Genomic DNA, 21158 nt, shown 5'->3' on the forward strand with positions numbered 1-21158 from the left:
TGGATTTGACACCTAGTTTAAATATATCACAGATTTGAGAAAATCAATTCATTGGATTAAGTGGAGGAACCTGTTTCTGATACTAAAGCAAGACTTGTTTCAGATTGAGGATATTGAGATGTTAAATTTTAATGTGTATCATTATTAGGTGAAGTTCTTGCATGGAGGAGAAAAAAGTAATGGCTTAACTTTATATACATTTGCCTTAGAAGATAAATTGCTTGATTAAGTGATTTTGGACAGCCAAAGCCTGAGGGTACATTATAAGAGTGACCAGAGGTCATTGGCTAGACAGATACATGTATGTCTAAACTGGTCATTGGAGTAGGAAGTGACCAGAGACAGGTGTGACATAGGAGTCGTCAAATTAATTTATTAGTCGGCTAAATCTGATTAGCAGTATATTATGAACACATGGGAGGTGGTCATCTGAGACAGTTAACACTCAACGATTCATTCGGACACTCCAGTCAGATTTGGTCTGCCTGTCAATCAGTTACACCTGGTTGGGTTAGGGCTACAGGCTTGACAAGAATTCTAGACCAGGCAGGCAACAACGCTCAGGTGACACAGGGGATAGGAGGTGGAGACGACCCAATTGTACAGGTCCAAGTTCTCCGTGCATCAGGAATTTTAAGTCTGGGGATGATAGCCCTGATATTGGGATAACACTGATCCCTTTATCAATAATCAATTTTTACCTGGCCAGGTAGATACCTGGTATTAATTACCAGTAAAGAAATATTAGTGAGAAAGACAAAGTGTTGGCCATGGTCTGGATATAAACGGGGATACATTTTATAACAAACCTGTTTTATAAACATCATCAACAGATCATTGTTCCATGAAAAAAGTCCTGTGACATATGAGTATGATGCCTGTGTATATTATATATGCGGGATGATAAAGGTAAATCCCCATGTCATCAGGAGTGTGGGCGTCGACCAGAACCCATCGGCTGAAATAATTATGGGGTCAAGATTAAGTTAAGGATCCCTATCACCCAGGTATTCAGTTGGGACCACACCACAATCTAGACCTGCTGGACACACCTGGAGTGAGGCTCAGATCTGTCCATACTGGAGTATTCCAGACACCACAAGGATAGTGTGCTGTGTAACACACTCAAGTTTGTTTCAAACCTACCGCGGTGCCATCCTACTCGAGGCATTGTCTTGTGATCAGAAACTCTTGGCATACAGGGTATATAGTTGGTATTGTGAAGGGGTGCCCGGTAATGAGTGGGATTACTCCGTGTCTATAAGCATTTAAATACCTTGACCTGTTTTAGGAGCTAATTGTTGATGTGTATGTGGCCTGAACCGCAGCTAGGAGTGTCCACTTGTACTCCAGTGTTGACATTTTTTTCGTGCAATTATTTTTTAAAAGTGCAAAACTACAATTTTACCCTGACAGGATCATTAAATCTAAATATTTTATTATGTTTAACAACATTAAAGCGATGTCATATGGACGTCCATTGTGTACGCAGGACATAGAAGTGTAGACAACAACCCCAGTGTGAATGAATGAAGAGTTTTCGCTCGAGTGGAATATGTTACCGTCCCCTGTATGGAGTACACATGTTCGGGCCACATCATACACCTGTCCTCTCATGAAGCCAAAATGGATTTAATTCGTTTACATAGCTTGGAGTAATTTTTCGCCATGTTTGGATGTTTCGGAAAGAAGAAAAAAAAGTTAAAGGGGAAAGCCCCACTTGACAGTAGAAGGGATGTTTGTAGTAATGAAGAGCAACCGGATCAACAGGTATGATATTGCTAGGTGGGTTGGTACTACAGGTGGAATATTGTATAATGGGTTGGTGCTACAGCTATGATATTGTGTGATGGGTTGGTGCTACAGGTATTATATTGTGTGATGGGTCGGTGCTACAGGTATGATATTGTGTGATGGGTCGGTGCTACAGGTATGATATTGTATAATGGGTCGGTGCTACAGCTATGATATTATGTGATGGGTTGGTGCTACAACTATGATATTGTGTGATGGGTTGGTGCTACAGCTATGATATTGTGTGATGGGTTGGTGCTACAGCTATGATATTGTGTGATAAGTCGGTGCTACAGCTTTGATATTGTGTGATGGGTTGGTGCTACAGCTATGATATTGTGTGATGGGTTGGTGCTACAGGTATGATATTGTGTGATGGGTTGGTGCTAAAGGTATGATATTGTGTGATGGGTCGGTGCTACAGCTATGATATTACAGGTATGATATTGTGTGATAAGTCGGTGCTACAGCATTGATATTGTGTGATAAGTCGGTGCTACAGCTTTGATATTGTGTGATGGGTTGGTGCTACAGCTATGATATTGTGTGATGGGTTGGTGCTACAGGTATGATATTGTGTGATGGGTTGGTGCTAAAGGTATGATATTGTGTGATGGGTCGGTGCTACAGGTATGATATTACAGGTATGATATTGTGTGATAAGTCGGTGCTACAGCTTTGATATTGTGTGATTGTGTGATGGGTTGGTGCTACAGGTATGATATTGTATGATGGGTTGGCGCTACAGGTATGATATTGTATGATGGGTCGGTGCTACAGCTATGATATTGTGTGATGGGTTGGTGCTACAGCTATGATATTGTGTGATGGGTCAGTGCTACAGGTATGATATTGTATGATGGGTCGGTGCTGCAGGTATGATATTGTATAATGGGTTGGTGCTACAGCTATGATATTGTGATATGATCATGAGATACAAACTGGTAGACAAGTGTGTGGAGGGCTTAGAGTAGGACATCACAAGTGTCTACTCAGACATAAGAGGATGTTTAATGGATGGGTGTCAAGATCAGCTTTAAGGGTGGCAGAACTTCCATTTTCCTTTTTTTGAGGGGCGTTCACATCATACCAAATGTTTAATGGTGATGTTAGCATAGCTGACTCAGAATATGTTATTATCTCTCTTGAAAGCTTTGGAAGAAGGTATGTCAATAGTACATGATTATATGGTGGAGTATTGGTCTGTTATAGATTATAAGAGAAAAGATAAGTACTTTTCACCATTTCTTGCTTAGATATTCATATCAGAATTTTCAGATTTTTTTTTATGTATATCATGTAATCAGCTGTATTTCAACCTTCACTCTCAGAGATGTATGATGTGTAGTCAAGACTGGCAATGTGGGCTTGGTTGTCAACCAAAAGAAAAAATTAAAGTAGGTTTCAGGGAGATTTCCCTCCAGGAAATTATGCAATACAAAAATAGCAGAAAACCCTGCAGATTGACTTGTACTCTCTTTTTCTATTTTAACATGCTTGTAGCATCAGTTGTTCTACCTTACCATTCTGTTTATACATGAGAGACCCAAGTGACATATTGGTGAATCATAGTGTGTAACAATGTATGTAAACAGTGAGACATTCCTCTTGGGTGACCAGGACAATCTAGTGATGGACATTAAATAACTGTTAATAGTTGGGAATAGATGTTCTCATATTGTTTACCCAGGTACATTACCATTCGAAAGTTGATGTAAAGATAGCAAAATATTGATCAATGGAATATATGGATGTTGACAAAGAAAAGATTCTGTGTTGAGTTTTGAATCAATGCACAACCTCTTTAAAATATTTTCACAGCTATATTTTTAATACCTTTGTAGAATGTTTGTCATAGTTTCCTGTGTAGTCTACCTGTGTCTTTATCTGCTGGTTACGACCTTGTAAATGACTTACCTTCCTTCTCTGCTTATTCTGCTGTCATACAAAACTTACCTGTCAAAGGTACAAAGGACTATATTAGTACTACCTGTAATATATATCGTACCTGTCCTCAAAATACCATTGATATATAATCTAATGATAAAAATAGCTATAAACAAAAATTAAAAAATGTTACTTACACATTATGATACTGAAATGACAATAATTTCAGTAGTTGGTCACGGCAGAGCAATTTCGAAATTTGACTCTAAGCAAAACGTGAGAATGTTTTCAGTTTCTGTGAATGGAAAAGTGATAGTAAAGTTAAACAGGGCATGCATGAAAATGTTTTATTTTTCTTCATGTAGAAAATATGTTTGAGTTGTTACAAAAAATTACTGCTGATGAAAAGTGTTAAAAATTGACAACAGGTGGGCAAGTTTACCTGAGGATAAATCAAATTTGTAATGTAATCCAACCTTTTAGCTATCTATCAAGTTTTACTAGAAAAAAGGTCATGGGGTCATCAACTATTTGAGAGATTTATGTCAATTTATTTGTGTTTTGTAAGAAAACAATTTTATTCCAGCTGTGATTGAGAAACTTTATGAGTTAGGAACAGCTTTTGTATCATCAGTTTAAGTTGGTTATGAGTGGCTTTTTTCATGTCACTTTTGTAGGTAAATGCCTTATCTGTTTCAACACCTACAATTTTCTTACAATCACAGCACTGCTCAATAGAAATTTAAGTAAAAAAATACTGCAAATTTTGTATTTCTATGTATACAGAAATTGATTTAAAAAGTCATTGCAGTTTTAAAATTGGATTGCCGAAATCAAATGTCAAGGTCATATGATAATGTTGATATGTACTAGGGGTCATGCAATGTCGTATGAATGCTTTGAAAAGTAAATAAACAGACTAATTTGGAAACCAAACTGTGATAATACAGAATTCTGGCTTGTACCCAATGATGTTATGTGTTATCCAGGGCTGTTTCAAAAGCAGACAAACCTTTGTGCAGCACACATGCTTTCTAATCTAAAATTAGGGCAATATCTTACCCAAGGGTTGTGTCATGTACTTGGTATGCTTAGGTGGCTGTAGTCTATTGGCAAGCATCATTTTCTGTTTAAGTTTACAGTTAGATGACAAAATGTTGATTGCCACCTTAATGTAGAATAGTTTTGATTACTAAATCTGATCACCACCTATACATAAATAGATATAATGTATATAAAACCATGTGTTGAAGAACACCTGTGTATTAAGGAAACTGTGGTGAAGGACATAAGGGAATTTTTTCTCCTATGAATGGTAGTAGAATTTTCTCTGTGCTGTGTTTTGATTGTGAAAGTTTTTACAAAAGCTGATGGTGGTTTCGTTTGCTTGTTTGGGGTTTTTGCATATTGTCAACAGCCAGAGTCATAGGAACATGGTTCCAATAGATAATAGCGCCACAGACAGATGTTTTTATAGTGCCAGCTCACTGAAATATCACAAGCGAAATATGATAGTATACACCTGTCCAAGTCACATTATACTAACAACTGGCTAGGTAGAGAGTGAATGACTGCAAAACATATGTTCAAGTTTAGAACTATGTAAACCCTTTGTATCAACAGACCTAAATGTACCTCAACAAGCCTTGGCTGTGCCACTTTTCCCCAGAGATCTGGATGAGGCCCCTACTCCAGGTTCTTACCAGCTATAAAGATACCTAGATTTGTGGACTAGGACATCCCTCATCTTGGTCCCTGCTAGGGCTATAAAGACATCTAGAGACCTTGACTAGGACGTCCTTCCTCTAGGTCCCTGCTAGGGCTATAAAGACATCTAGAGACCTGGACTAGGACGTCCTTCCTCTAGGTCCCTGCTAGGACTATTAAGACATTTTGAGACCTGGACTAGGTAGTCCCTGAGCTAGGTCTCTTATTAAAGCTATATTGGCACTGGTAGATATGGACTGGGGTGGATAGCCAGGAGATTAATGATCCTAAAGGTTGTAGGTCATTAAGCTCATTTCAAACTTGATGCAAGATAACAGTTCAATCACCAAGAAGCTTGTCATTATTGTTGTGATGAATAGTCAAGCTTTTTGTTAACCACACATGGACCTACACAGGCACGGGGCCAAATGTCACACTAACAGGTTAAGTTGTCAGAAATTGAGATATTAGATGTTAATTACTTGCCCAACTGATACAGTGTTTCTGATACTGTAACCAATAAGCTTTTGGGAAAAAAACTAAGGTAGATTTACGATCAAATTTGCATTGTTGTGACTACACAGCCAATAAGAGAAAATTACATAAGTATGGTTTTAACAGAATATCATATTCTGTGTAATAATGATCTCAATTTAATGTCCCATTTGAATCTTTGTCCAGCCAGGTATACCTGTATAATGAATGGACTTTTCCTTTGGACTTCAAGTATAGTATAAGGTCAAGGGTCATTTAACACTAAATGGTACCAGGTCATGGTATTAAACTTTTCACAGGAAATTCCTTATGACCATACTTGACCATCCTATAAGAGATGGACCTATACAGAACACAATGGTTAACGTTTTGACAGAAATAAGGTCTATTGGTCTGTGTAATGAATTACAATTAGCTGATGGAAGTGTTTGTTGATTTCTAAAGTAAAACTTGGTATAAACACTAATAAAAATGATTCAGTGTCCAGTAGTTGTAACTGACCGCTTGAGAAACTCTTTGAGCTGATATGAACTTTCAGTATGAAGTGGTCATTTGCCGCAATAAAGGTACGAAACGAATGAATATTAAGTAGTAATTTATAATAAAAACTGCTTAAAATGAATATTGGTGAAAGCATTTCTTGTTTACCTGTTTTAATATGCTTGTATTAACTTCTCTGAGACTTTTCACATTTAACAAGTAGATATATGGTGGAAATGAACCTTATTATACAAACAGAACACCATCTGTGTAAGAATTTATAATTATACATGTGTAACGTACCTGTCAGAGCGAATCTCTGTACTCAATATGCCTTTGATCTTAACGTGACAAGGACATAATGACAATGCTGTGATAGGACAGTTTAGTGACTTTTTTTAAGAAGGACCGTTATCTGTGCTTTGTTGTGCTTGTAATGACATTGTGATATTTCATTTTAGTGTCAGACCATGATTCCTATTTGTTTTGTGTAATCTTAAGTCAAGTGAACACAAATAAACGTTCTATTTACTGTTGGAATGTTATTGTTGTAATAAAGAGTACGGAAGCGCCGTCAGCCTAACGTCTGCGACAAGAAACGTCATGATAACAACTTTTAAAATAAATAGATCTTCACAGATCGAATGCCTTCACCAGTGCAATGACAAATTTTCTGTACATATTTTCAAGAACTTCATTGATACGATTTTGCTGACTGCCTTAATACAAATATTTGTATGTTGATTTTCAGTAAGATATCTAGGTCATTGCCTTACGTAGGTTTTTTTTACGTTGCCTGTCCTGTATTTAAATGGCTGTATTTCCTTTAGGCCCCGTGTACGACCTGATCTGTTATTTTGGTTCGCTGTGGTCTGTGATAATACAAACTCGCTGAACCATGGTTATCGTTTTGACATATTTTTCATCACAATGAGCAGGGATCATCCTTTATGTTTTATGGAGGAACGTTGTAATAACTTCGGGGTGTGTTTATTTTTCTGCTCGATGATGTTTTGTAAATATAGGACAAAATTTCATTTTAAAGAAGTCATTCTTGCATAAAAAATATTCATAGATAAAATAGGCGTTTTATCAAGATTGTAGTGAAGATACATATTTGAAAAAGGGGAAAATTATAATGATATGCTTGATTTTTATAATATATTTAAATCCATCAGCAAACTTGTGTATACATGTGTTATTGAAAGATGAAAGAAAAATAAAATGTATTTATCAGTTTAAAAGACCAATTCAAGACTTCATTCTTATAGATACTGCTGGACAAGTCCTATGCTGTCTTTAGAAGACATATGATTTTTGTTTTGTTGGTTTGTTTTTTCAATGCTATGTGGTTCTATTACACACCATTTGAACTGAAATACTGTTAAAATAGTCTTATTAAGTTAGTTTTTTTTGGACAATTTTTACGTGGTATATGTATTAAAGTATCAGGAAAGTAGGACCATTACCACATGTTGTCTGACAGACATATCAGCTTTACTGTATGTTTCACCAATAGTGTTATCAGGTTTTATAATGACATTGAATGGTGTCTGTATCATGATAATTCTTGATGACTAAACTTTGAGTTAGTAGTGGGAACTATTCCAGCAGTTCTTATTCATGTGTACTACAATTGGTGTGGTTAAAACTACTTCCCATGGTCATTTGGACCTCTTGTTGCACTCTGTCTGTACCAGAGGTGTTCAAGTGGCATCTTCTCACAACCTCCTTCCCAGGGGTGTTTGTATATCATCTTCTCTAAACCTCCTTCCCAGGGGTGTTTGTGTATCATCTTCTCACAACTTCCTTCCCAGGGGTGTTTGTGTGTTTGTATATCATCTTCTCACAACCTCCTTCCTAGGGGTGTTTGTGTGTCATCTTCTCACAACCTCCTTCCCAGGGGTGTTTGGATATCATCTTCTCACAACCTCCTTCCTTGAGATTTTGTTTGTCATATGCATTACCCCTTCCCAGGGGTTTTGTGTGTCATTTTTTCACAACCTCCCTCCCAGTGACATTTGCATTTCATCTTCTGACAGCTTCCTTCCCAGGGGTGTTTTTTTTATCTTCTTCTCAGAACATCCTTCCCAGGAGTTTTGTGTTTGTAAGTGTGTCATCTTTTCACAACCTCCCTCCTAGTGGTTTTTGTGTGTCATATTCACGCAACCTCCCTCCCAGAGGTGTTGCTATGTCTTCATCTCACAGCGTTAATATTTGAAATGTTCATGAGTTATCCCTTTACGACATACAACTCAGAAGAATTTTTCTTATACCCTTTCAATACCTACATCCCTGGGGGTTAGCTGTGTCATATACCTTCAACCTCCCTCAAAGGTCCTTTTCTGTGCTTTTATCCTATCCCGACCTCTATCCCACTTGTGTTGCTTTATACTCTCAATGTGTTTTTCATTGAAAGTTTTTGTTTGTGTTGGTTAGCAACAATCTTCATTTCTCATGTATTTACATTTCCTTACAACTTACATAGGCATGTTTCTAAACAACTTGATTAGAAAGGCTTGTTTCTGAGGAGCTTTGTTTGTAAAAGACATGTTCTTGAAAACTCGTTTTGTAATAAATTTGTTGTTAAAGAGCTCATTTGTGATGGACATGAATATGAATTTTTTATTTGCAACAGACATGTTTTTTAAGAAAAATCCCTCTAAGCCAGACAGTTTGTTTTAGAATATATAGATATAGTTAGTGAGTTTGTCAGACTCTTTGTATGCTTGATATGTCCTGGCCTTGTAGGATAAATCTTATGTCACTGATGTGGTGTCCAGAGGGTGTGATGTATATATCATCTGTTGCCAACTAACAAGACAGAGCTTAACATGATAATGCTTCTGGGGTTTAATTTGAAAATGAAAATGACAATGACAATTTCTTTGCCTGTTGAGGACAGTGTAATATGTTGGTGACCATTTCTTTACTTGTTCAGGAAGGTGTTGGTGACCCTGGTCAAATTTCCTCTCCTAGCACAGAAATGTTAGTTTTATCTATTTACTCAATAGGGCAGATACACACAGAACTGTGGTCATTCCTAACAGGGATGAGTGGTCAGTTATTTCTGATACACATATTTAACTTGTTTTCCTAAATATCTTATAAAAATCATTTTAGAATCTTAAAATACTTGAAATGACTCTGTTCTATAAAACATCAATTTGGTCACTGAGTATTGAGTGAGAGTTTCAACAAATTTTATTTAGTTATTGAGATTTTGAAGTACAGGGTTATCTGTAAAACAGTCTTTATGAAGAAGTCAGTGTTGAAACTCTTCTGGAAGAAAATAAATTTACACTGTCTAGTCGACAAACTTAAACAGCAATAAACTTTTTCATGGAGTCTTAAATTCCAAACTGTTGAAGGTCTTAGATCAGACATAAATAATCATGAGATTCAGGTGTATTTTGTACTTGAATTTACAATTTCTGTCTATATTGAAATAAGTCTGACCTTTCCCCTCTCACCATGCTAAATGACAGGTTTTAGGCAAGCTTCCCTTTAATCATACCTCTGATGATATGAAGTTTTCAGCTCGTATTTATGGTAGTTGTGTGATGCTTTTTGGTCTGTCATGGTGAGTATTTACGACAGTTATGTGATGTGGAGGCCTGTTGGGGTGGGAGATATGGTCTATATATCTTTCAACATATCTCTCTAGTTCAATTTGACAAGAATTAGTCTCTGTGGGAGATTGGCAAATAGGAGAGGGTTATTTCTTTCACTTTCTCTGATAAAAGGGAGACATCTTTATCCCAGAGTTTGAGACACTGGCTCCAAAGTGGCACTTTTCACTAAAGTGTACAAACAAACCTCTAAAGCCAATTACTGGCGTCTTGGTCAAATGTTGTGTACACATTGTATGTCTAATCGGCTATATATTGTCTATGGGATATGAGGTTCAAATCATGTGGGATCGCAAAATTATCAGCGATAATATATAGCAGTATTCATGGTTAATGTCTGTCCTTTTTCATTTCAATTGTTTTGGTTGGTTTTATGGGGAATCAAACATTCTCACCTGGTCCAGGAAAATAGACAGAACTTTTACAAACAAGGAAGATGATACATATTGTACGTGTAATTCAAAACGTTCTTGACTTGCATTTAACAAATAACACTAACAAAAGGCACAGCTTGAAAACTCCCAACGTTTTGACGTTAAGTGGAAAATTAAAGAAAAATTCATCGTTTTTTTTAGAAGAAATAGAACACCCTGGCACATTTAATGGCTGTAAAATTCTATTATGTATGATAAATTTCTGATTATTTAAACAATTCTTTTTGACATTGATTTATCAGCTCAGACTTTGTGATGCAATTTTGTGGTTATATGATTTGATTAAGTATTATTCATGCTGGTGTTACTTTGTATCAGAATGTCTTGATTTATTTTACAAAGACTGCATGTTTTTTTCTTATGAAAATGCTAACTCTTTTGCATTTGATTGAAATTTTTAAGTAGTCATCAGTGTTATTGATGTCTGGAGTAACTTGTGATTTAGAAAATGGTTTTGATATTCCTGACTACAATTAAATGGAAAGTTTTGTTTATATAGATATCATGCCTGGAGTGATCCCTTTGGTTTTAATCGTTTCCGAGCAATATTTTATGGGTCAAGTTCATTGGGTCAAATGTCACACCAGGACTCCATTTTCTGATGTTGTTTGGTGGGGGATGTATCTTAATGAGCACTTGTTCACTTGACTTTATTTCATTGTGTTGTCTAATAATTGTATTGCATGAAAGTCATTTAACTATGAATGTCAGCCATGATTGTAATGTGTCCCCCTGTGTTGTAGGTGTCAGACGTTGTCGTCCCTGGACAACCTGAAGACATCACAGCCAAAGAAGCCTTGTTGCTATGGAGTCGACGAACAGTGGAAGGCTACCCTGGGGTCAAGATCAACAACTTCAGCAAAAGTTGGAGGGACGGACGTGCATTCCTATCCATTATACACAGACACAGGTCAGTACTGTGATGTCACATCCTGTGTTGTGATATGTTTTCAGTCATTATCAAATTTTTTTTAATAATTCTTTCTTCTGGGAAAAACTCAACAAGCCAGTCATTTCCCAAGAAAAGACTTCCAAAATATTTTTGTCAGTTTGACAATATTCATGATTATTTATTTAACTTTCTGTTGTTTTTCTTCTCTTAGAATGATAGTGTTTATAGAGAGTTATTTGTGTTTATTAAAAGTTAAGTTGTTAAACCTGGAGTAAAAACGTGTCTTTGTCTCTTCGAATTGCCTTCCATCTTTATCTGTAGACAATCACATGTCTTCATGCTATACCAGGGTGAAAAGATGTTCTTCAGTGTTAACCAGTAAAAAAGTTTTGATTTGATACAGGATCATACAAACTGTATGAAATGTGGGATTGTGTATTTATTGATTGATGTACTACTGTATACATTCACAGATAACCGATTTCCAGCTCAGTCTTTCTCTGCCATATCCATGCTATAAAAATGATAACGGGTTGTAGAGGCCTAGAAATAATCATTGTTACCTGACAAGTTAGAGCTAGTTTGGCTCATCAGTCAGGTGGAATACTCTGGGCGATCAATCCAGATTCCAAACCAATGGATACTGGTGTGTTGTTTATGTTCTGTCTTTAATGGCAGACACTATGGATTACTGAGATGTAGGGGAGGTGAATTCAGTTTACTGGGGTGTTCTTATGATCAGAGATTGTGAATGAGGCTATAATTATTCCAGGGTGACATCTACTATGTCTACTACTTTTTGTAACACATGTCAGCTTTCGCACTCGGGTCCTATTTAGTAATAAAATGCATGAAAAACAATTCAAGACATTTTGCCAAATTGGAGTGCTTTGAGGTTAAGTCTGACACCAAGTGCTGACATTCTCTTTTTTCATGTACGATACAGGATAGATCCCACCACAACTATGTCCCACAGCTCACCCTAGTATAACAATATCCAGGAGATCACTTTAAAATAACAATGTCCCCGCAGATCGCCCTAAAACAACAATGTCCCACAGGTCATACTAATACAACAATGTCCCACAGGTCATACTAATACAACAATGTCCCTGAAGGTCAGACCCTGTTTTGGCGGCAAGATGAACTTAGGCAATATTTAGGTTGGGCAGAAAATCATCACCATGATAAATACACTGTTACGCCTGATTAAGTTTCTCACACAAATATCCACACGGCTGTCAGGACTTCGGTGACTAGAGGACGTAGAACTTACATGCAGGATAATCAATGTGGAAATATATGCAGAGTGATCGTGTGTCTTGTCTCTGTGAAATGGGATGCCCTAGATAATTTAATTTGCCAGTTTGATTTGTCATTGAAATTTAAGATATATACCCTTTGAAATTTACCTGAACTGCTCCTTAGTGTTACTGGCAGAGCTCGTTTGGATTTTGTGTATGACAGACACCTGTGTAGAATTACAATGAGGAATCATCCTTTTGTTTACATTCTTTAGTACGTAATTTCAAAATTGTTATTTGATATGGCATCCAGTTATGTCACTAAGATATTGTATGGTGAAAAAAAACTAATTTGGCCAAACATATAAGATTGAATGATTTAATATCATTTCCAATCCAGCACCTGTCAATTGAATGTAGGCCATTTGGTCTTTGTAAGCTTCAATTGATATATTTCATTTCAAATGTTATTTATGTTTTGTTTGTCTATCATTAATCTATGTATGTAATTTGAGAAGGATTATTACAATAAATGTCCCTGACATGTTTGAAGTTGAGGTCATAATTGAGTCAGAGGTTGATTGGTTATTAGGTCACAGGTCAAGTGATTGCTACAAATATGTACATAGGTCATCTGTCAAGGTCACTGCAGGGTAGATGTACATCGGTCATCTGTCAAGGTCACTGCAGGATAGATATACATAGGTCTTCTGTCAAGGTCACTACAGAGTAGATGTTTACAGATAAGTCAATCACATCTATTATTATCACTGATGTAAACTTTAGTTTTCATTAATTATTAATGATATATTGATAATTGATTCAGTGATGAACATCAGATAAAATCTTAGGGAGATCTCTGTCTCATTCGATACTATGAGGTTAATTCTATGTCATTCCTATGTGAATATATCCATTCTCTCATGAGATCTGATATGCTAATAGTTTCAATGTTTTGTATTACAATAGTGTATATGTTGCCTCTCATCACACTTTTAGATAACTTAGTCTGATACAAATTGTTTTCTTGTCAATGAAAATGTGTCCTTTGTATTGAGCTATTAGCAGTATCATTATCACCACTATACAGAGAGTAGTAGTAGATCTCCTTCGTGTTATAGTTTATGTTGGATGTTGAAGATAGGTTTGTCTACCTGCTATCAAATTTTACTGTATATAAATAGACCTATATATATATACTGGCCTTGCACTTTAAATTTCTATTGTAAGGATGTTTATTTTGTCTTTCAAACTTTCAGTGAACAGGGTTCTTTGTGTTTCTGACAGTCTGGTATTTCATTGACAAAGAGGTAATTCATTAGTCAGCTTTTGAGTGAAGAAGCAGAAAATTAAGTTTAAGTTAGACATTTTATGTCAGACTTATGAATAATATGATTGGTCATAGCTAAAATAGTGAATATTTTCTTCACAGACATGGTGTTATCTATATCTTACAAATGTTGTCTTGGAAGTAAATATCTTATCTGTGCTAATTTACATGCCCTACAAGTCACATAATACCTGTAATAATTTACCTGCCCTATAAGTCGCACAATACCTGTAATAATTTACCTGTCCTACAAGTCGCACAATACCTGTAATAATTTACCTGTCCTACAAGTCGCATAATACCTGTAATAATTTACCTGTCCTACAAGTCGCATAATACCTGTAATAATTTACCTGACCTACAAGTCATATGATACCTGCAATAATTTACCTGCTCTTCAAGTAAATTTAACACCTGTGATAATTTACCTGACCTACAAGTTGCAAAATACCTGTCGTAATTTACCTGCTCTACAAGTCACATGATACCTGCAATAATTTACCTGCTCTGCAAGTAAATTTAACACGTGTGATAATTTACCTGCCCTATAAGAAAATATAAAACCTATGATTATTTATCTGCTCTACATGTAAGTGTTACATCTGTGATAATTCACTTGTTTTACAAGTAAAAATGGCACATAGGATAAATTACCTGTTTCACAGGTAAACATGGTACCTGTAAAAAATTTACCTATGTTACAAGTAAATATAGTTTCTGTGATGATAAATCTGTTTCACAAGTAAACTGTTACTGTGTACCTGTCAAGGTTGATATTCACATGATTATATGACATTGTTTGGAGATGAAAACTTTGAAGCTAGATCTGCTGTCACCAGTAGACATTTTCCAGCCACTTATAAGGAACAAAACTGTATAATGATGTATGTTTGAAACTTGAGTAAAGCATTTGATATGGTGTGAAACAACACAACTAAAGTTTTCATAACATACCTGTCCTGGTGATGTCACACTCTCTTACTGAAGAATTGGTTTCTGTGCCCCATTCCATTGAATGTCTCGCGAACAATCCACTGTCCACAGATGAAATAAAAAGTTGAACTAAAATTACAAAATCTGATATCGTTTAACAGGTCTTTCATGTGACAGAATAGATTGGTATATATAATGCATAAGTTTTGTATCAAAAGTCCTTTAGAGTTTGAATTACACATTCCTGGTTACATCTAATCAAGCTTTTGAACAGCTGGTACAAGATTTCCAAAACAACTAAAAAAAAGACTTTTATTTAGAGGTCTTATTTTTAGTCTTGTTTTAAATAACGGTTTGTGTATCTAATTCTTTTGGAGAAAGTTCAATTCCTTATAAGGTCATGTTAATTAAACATCCTACCTTTTTACCTGATGAGAGTATATTTTAAATTTAAACCTTTATTCAAAATTTTCCTTACAGACCGGATCTTGTGGATCTCCAGAGAGCAAGGACCAGTACTCCCCGCCAGAATCTAGAGCTTGCCTTCAGTATTGCAGAGAAGGAATATGGAGTGACGAGATTACTTGACCCTGAAGGTACTGATGCTGGAAGAAAAAGTTTTCTAAGAGAGAATTATTTGCATAGAGTTTTCAGAATTTGACATGAAGATATGCAGATATAGTAGAGGAATCTCGGGGCTTCACGGGTCACATGGCTTGTCTGTAATTATTCATATAGAACTGTTGACCTGATGGTGTGACATGTAAGACTGACCAGTCCAGGTGAAACAGAATTTGCCAGCAGGCATGAAATGACCATGTAATCCTCAGTAACCTTTCATTGTTGTAATGACCCTTCACTAACATAACCTGACATTGACCAGCAATCCATTTCATTCATCATTGTACTGACTGATATTATTGTTGATTAGACTGACCCAGACATACAGGTATACCTGTACCCCTCACACAGGTATTTAATCAATTACAGCCACGATCAATGTCTAAATATTTATGTCGAGTTTAAATAATAGATACCCGATAAAGTAGTAACACTTGAAGGAAGTAAACAATCCACCTGTGGGTAAATTACCCAGGTAGGAAAACACATCTGACTAAGCTCAAACAGATTTACAGCCAGGTGGAAATATTTTGATCTTTAATTACTTTCAAGTACTTACTTAAGGATTTGCTCAATTGATATAAGACTTAAGCCAATTACAGGTAGATTAGAATGATTACATGGGATAGTGTATAATGCTGTCTGGGGTAGAGTATGTTTTTATGGGTAGAAGAATGTCAAATATGTTTCTGCAATTTTAGTATGTTGTTGTAGAGAGCAGATGATAGAAGTAAACTGTCTTTGATCTGATCAGCTCTCTGACCATATAGTTGTTGAATTTAGGGTCAACATTTGTTATACAGTAGAATGCTGTCCTTCTGATAATGATCTGTATAGCATACCCTGCTCAGACAATTGAAAGATAATATATCTACAGGATTATCACAGGGACAAACAGCCATTGTGTAGAGAGTCAGTTTCCTGTCTTTTATTTTGAAGGTTGTTATTTCGTAAGTGTTCTGCTTTCAGCTGTATTGGAGGACAGAATAAAACTGCAAAAAAAATTACACCTTAGAAATAAAATTCAATGAGGAATCCATACATAAAATTATGTGAAAAACTTTTTTTTTTTGCTTCAAGTTTTTGGTAATGAACCGTACAGAGAAACTTTACAATAAAGAATCAAGTTATTCAACAAGAAATAATATTAGCCATTTAACAAACATTTCTCATTAACTTTGGAAGGAGTGTACACTGTATTATCATGATAAATAAATTCTTTGGGAAAATTTTACAGTTGGTTTTTAGAAATATGTATTCCGAAATGATATGACACTTTGTATACACAACCGCTATCTATCTGACATGAAATATTGATGCTCTTTTCTAAAGTCGTAAAACGTATACAGCTATGCATGAGAATATGTCTGTGTGGCCTATGGTTGTAACCCTTGTGTGAGAGACTTTATGGTTACTTGTATTTAGTCATATAAAATATTCATGTATTTTGATATGAAAATACTTTGCTGATAATGTTTCACAAATACTGTCACTGTCATGTCCTGATAGCTTCTAAGAGGACCATCTACATGACAGTAAGTAACTCTCCAGGACTTCTCCAAAATTTCATGGCAAATCATTCACAGATTTTATGGGCGAAAATTTGAATTTCCATTTGACAATGACCCACTGGTATCTGACCAGTGACTGTTTGGGTGTGGGCTATCTGATATAGTTTTTATAGTGAAAGGTGTAGTGACCACTATTTAGGTTTTAAGTACTTTACATAAATCACATGGAGTAGCAACTTGATACTTTTTGATAGGTAGCTATCATTGGCCCCTCGTAAAACACACAGGCGAAGCACATAGTAAAACTAGTAGATAAGTCGTTAACAGGTGAAATTTAGACAGGTATGGTTAATGGACTACAAAAACTGACAATAAGGTGACTGTTTGATAAAAAAACAGTAGTTTGTTTATCTCCTATTAAAAAAAGGAAACAAGTGAAATTGACACCCGAGGTCTTAAGGATACTTAATCAGATACAAAAATCTCACAGGTGTACACTACCAGCATATAGGATACTACAAATCTGGAACATATATAAGGTTCAATATTATGTTTCATTTAAAAGTGATCTTTTAAATTTCTACCTGGTATATCAAAATAACATAAGGTAGAAATCTTGTATTTTGTATTTTAAAATGATTATTGAAAATTGAAATTGCTGAAAATCACACAGAAAAATCATTCGAAAATTTTTTTGTCTTTGAGCATTAAACTGATAAATTCTGTATAGATAGTTTGTATTTGTGTCATTTGTATTCCACTTGCTGTGTCATTCAGCTCATCAAAAACCAGTTTTCCCGTTTAGAATTTGGAAACTAGGTTAGCCATTGTGTGGGAAACACTTTGGGATGATATCACAAAGTTTAAGACTACCTAAACTGAGGCTTATACTAGGAACAACTTGTCTGTTTGTATAGGGGTAGAGGACACACTGAATAGTGTAAAGATATGGACTGCTTTGTGTCTTAGAATTCAAACACTTTGTCACGGTAGTGAGGGTATTACAGTAGAGTTTTAGTTCAGCTTGTAATTAAAGTAATTTTGTTTAATAGTTTCTTTTGAATGTGGAAGAAAGAAAGAATATTCTATTTTACAACTGCCCTTCGTGTTAGGAATGGACATTTTCTTGTGTCTGTTGTTGCATACATTTAATGATCTGCAAGCAGAAACACTCGATCATATAAAGCAATATCCTTCAGAGTAATCTGTCCACTTACAGTTAAGAACTACCTCTCTTCCCTTTCTGTCAATAATAATGATGACCAGTGGAGATTCTGAGACAGGGGAGAGGGAGGGGTCACACGAAGCTTCCAGTATTTGTTTTTAAGGGGTGGGGGTGAGGGGTGCGTGGGTGGGTGGGGTGGTGTCAAAGTTTCAGGCAAGGGAGGGTCAACGAAACCTTCAGTATTAGAGAGTGTGATGTTTTAGACATTAGGAAAGTCATAGGACTTTACAGTTTTTATATGGGGGTAAGAAGTTTTCAGTAAAGGAAGGCTATAGGACTCTCAGATAGGGGAAAAAGCTCCAGGTCTTTATTCACATTTGAATTGTGTTCTTTACTTGGAAAAAATTTTTATCACAGAATATGCTGGTCTTTTTTGTAGATGTTGATGTAGCGGAGCCTGATGAAAAATCTGTGATAACTTACGTTTCCTCACTCTACGATGTCTTCCCAGAATGCCCCAGTGTAGAGCAAACACTTCGAGATAATGTAAGATTTTTTATTAACTGATGACAAAGTTAGAAGTTCATACTCATAATGGTTTTTCAGTATGATGTAGTGATTTTAAATTTTTGACCATTGAATGACCTTAAATTAATGATACATTTCCTAATGACTCTTCATTTTCATTGAAAAAAAGTCAATATAATATGTTAAAAAGGTAAAAAATTGGCTAAAATTCTGGCTCGTACTTTGCAGTGGTATCGATTGGTCTATCAGTAATAATGACATTAGAGATGTAAACAAGAAGCTAGTCTGATTCTGTATTCTGACTGATGGTATAAAGAGACAGAATTATTACAGATGAAGTATCTGTAATTGCTATGTGGTGCTAAACTAATTCTGTACTTTGTAGGAGCGACAATTAAAAGTTGATGAATACCGGGAACTGGCCACTTCATTACTCACTTGGCTTCATGATGCTACAGCCATGTTACAGGAGCGAAGCTTCCCAACAACCCTTATAGAAATGAAGGTTTGTATCTAACAAGATTGTAGCTCCAACAATGCTTATAGAAATGAAGGTTTGTATCTAACAAGATTGTAGCTCCAACAATGCTTATAGAAATGAAGGTTTGTATCTAACAAGATTGTAGCCCCCCACAAAGCTTCTAGAAATGAAGCCTTTTTAGGGGTAACAAGATTGTAGCTCCCCACAACTTTGTAGAAATAAAGGTTTGTATGTAACAAGATTGTAGCTCCCCACAACTTTGTAGAAATGAAGGTTTGTATCTAACAAGATTGTAGCCCCCCACAAAGCTTCTAGAAATGAAGCCTTTTTAGGGGTAACAAGATTGTAGCTCCCCACAACTTTGTAGAAATAAAGGTTTGTATGTAACAAGATTGTAGCTCCCCACAACTTTGTAGAAATAAAGGTTTGTATGTAACAAGATTGTAGCTCCCCACAACTTTGTAGAAATAAAGGTTTGTATGTAACAAGATTGTAGCTCCCCACAACTTTGTAGAAATAAAGGTTTGTATGTAACAAGATTGTAGCTCCCCACAACTTTGTAGAAATAAAGGTTTGTATGTAACAAGATTGTAGCTCCCCACAACTTTGTAGAAATAAAGGTTTGTATGTAACAAGATTGTAGCTCCCCACAACTTTGTAGAAATAAAGGTTTGTATGTAACAAGATTGTAGCTCCCCACAACTTTGTAGAAATAAAGGTTTGTATGTAACAAGATTGTAGCTCCCCACAACTTTGTAGAAATAAAGGTTTGTATGTAACAATATTGTAGCTCCCCACAACTTTGTAGAAATAAAGGTTTGTATGTAACAAGATTGTAGCTCCCCACAACTTTGTAGAAATAAAGGTTTGTATGTAACAAGATTGTAGCTCCCCACAACTTTGTAGAAATAAAGGTTTGTATGTAACAAGATTGTAGCTCCCCACAACTTTGTAGAAATAAAGGTTTGTATGTAACAAGATTGTAGCTCCCCACAACTTTGTAGAAATAAAGGTTTGTATGTAACAAGATTGTAGCTCCCCACAACTTTGTAGAAATAAAGGTTTGTATGTAACAAGATTGTAGCTCCCCACAACTTTGTAGAAATAAAGGTTTGTATGTAACAAGATTGTAGCTCCCCACAACTTTGTAGAAATAAAGGTTTGTATGTAACAAGATTGTAGCTCCCCACAACTTTGTAGAAATAAAGGTTTGTATGTAACAAGATTGTAGCTCCCCACAACTTTGTAGAAATAAAGGTTTGTATGTAACAAGATTGTAGCTCCCCACAACTTTGTAGAAATAAAGGTTTGTATGTAACAAGATTGTAGCTCCCCACAACTTTGTAGAAATAAAGGTTTGTATGTAACAAGATTGTAGCTCCCCACAACTTTGTAGAAATAAAGGTTTGTATGTAACAAGATTGTAGCTCCCCACAACTTTGTAGAAATAAAGGTTTGTATGTAACAAGATTGTAGCTCCCCACAACTTTGTAGAAATAAAGGTTTGTATGTAACAAGATTGTAGCTCCCCACAACTTTGTAGAAATAAAGGTTTGTATGTAACAAGATTGTAGCTCCCCACAACTTTGTAGAAATAAAGGTTTGTATGTAACAAGATTGTAGCTCCCCACAACTTTGTAGAAATAAAGGTTTGTATGTAACAAGATTGTAGCTCCCCACAATACTTTTGGACATGGTTAGTATAAATTCCCTACAATTCTGATAGAAGTAAAGTTTTGTATATTACAAGAGCATAGCTTCCCCACAAGTCTAATAGTAATGAAAGTTTGTAAATGTTCCCCTCACACTTATATAAAAGAACCCTCCCCACAAGTCTTGTAGAAATGATTAGTTTGTGTTCCCCTCACACTTATATAAAAGAACCCTCCCCACAAGTCTTGTAGAAATGATTAGTTTGTGTTCCCCTCACACTTATATAAAAGAACCTTCCCCACAAGTCTTGTAGAAATGATAGTTTGTGTTCCCCTCCTACTTATATAAAAGAACCCTCCCCACAAGTCTTG

At 35.8% G+C, this 21158-nt stretch overlaps 1 protein-coding gene across 1 annotated transcript in view; it reads left to right on the forward strand.

Annotated features, from left to right (window-relative positions):
* The window catches only part of LOC132560386 (microtubule-actin cross-linking factor 1, isoforms 1/2/3/4/5-like), a 187727-nt gene that overhangs the window by 85397 nt on the left and 81172 nt on the right, over positions 1-21158 (forward strand). The window contains exons 7-10 of the mRNA XM_060225057.1: positions 11173-11339; positions 15309-15424; positions 18565-18671; positions 19039-19158. Coding sequence (XP_060081040.1) covers positions 11173-11339; positions 15309-15424; positions 18565-18671; positions 19039-19158 — 510 coding nt within the window. The remainder of the gene's footprint in view (positions 1-11172; positions 11340-15308; positions 15425-18564; positions 18672-19038; positions 19159-21158) is intronic.

The sequence above is a fragment of the Ylistrum balloti genome, unplaced genomic scaffold (assembly GCF_031769215.1).
Source record: "Ylistrum balloti isolate Yb309-2 unplaced genomic scaffold, AGI_CSIRO_Ybal_v1 Utg369668, whole genome shotgun sequence".
Lineage (NCBI taxonomy): Eukaryota > Metazoa > Mollusca > Bivalvia > Pectinida > Pectinidae > Ylistrum > Ylistrum balloti.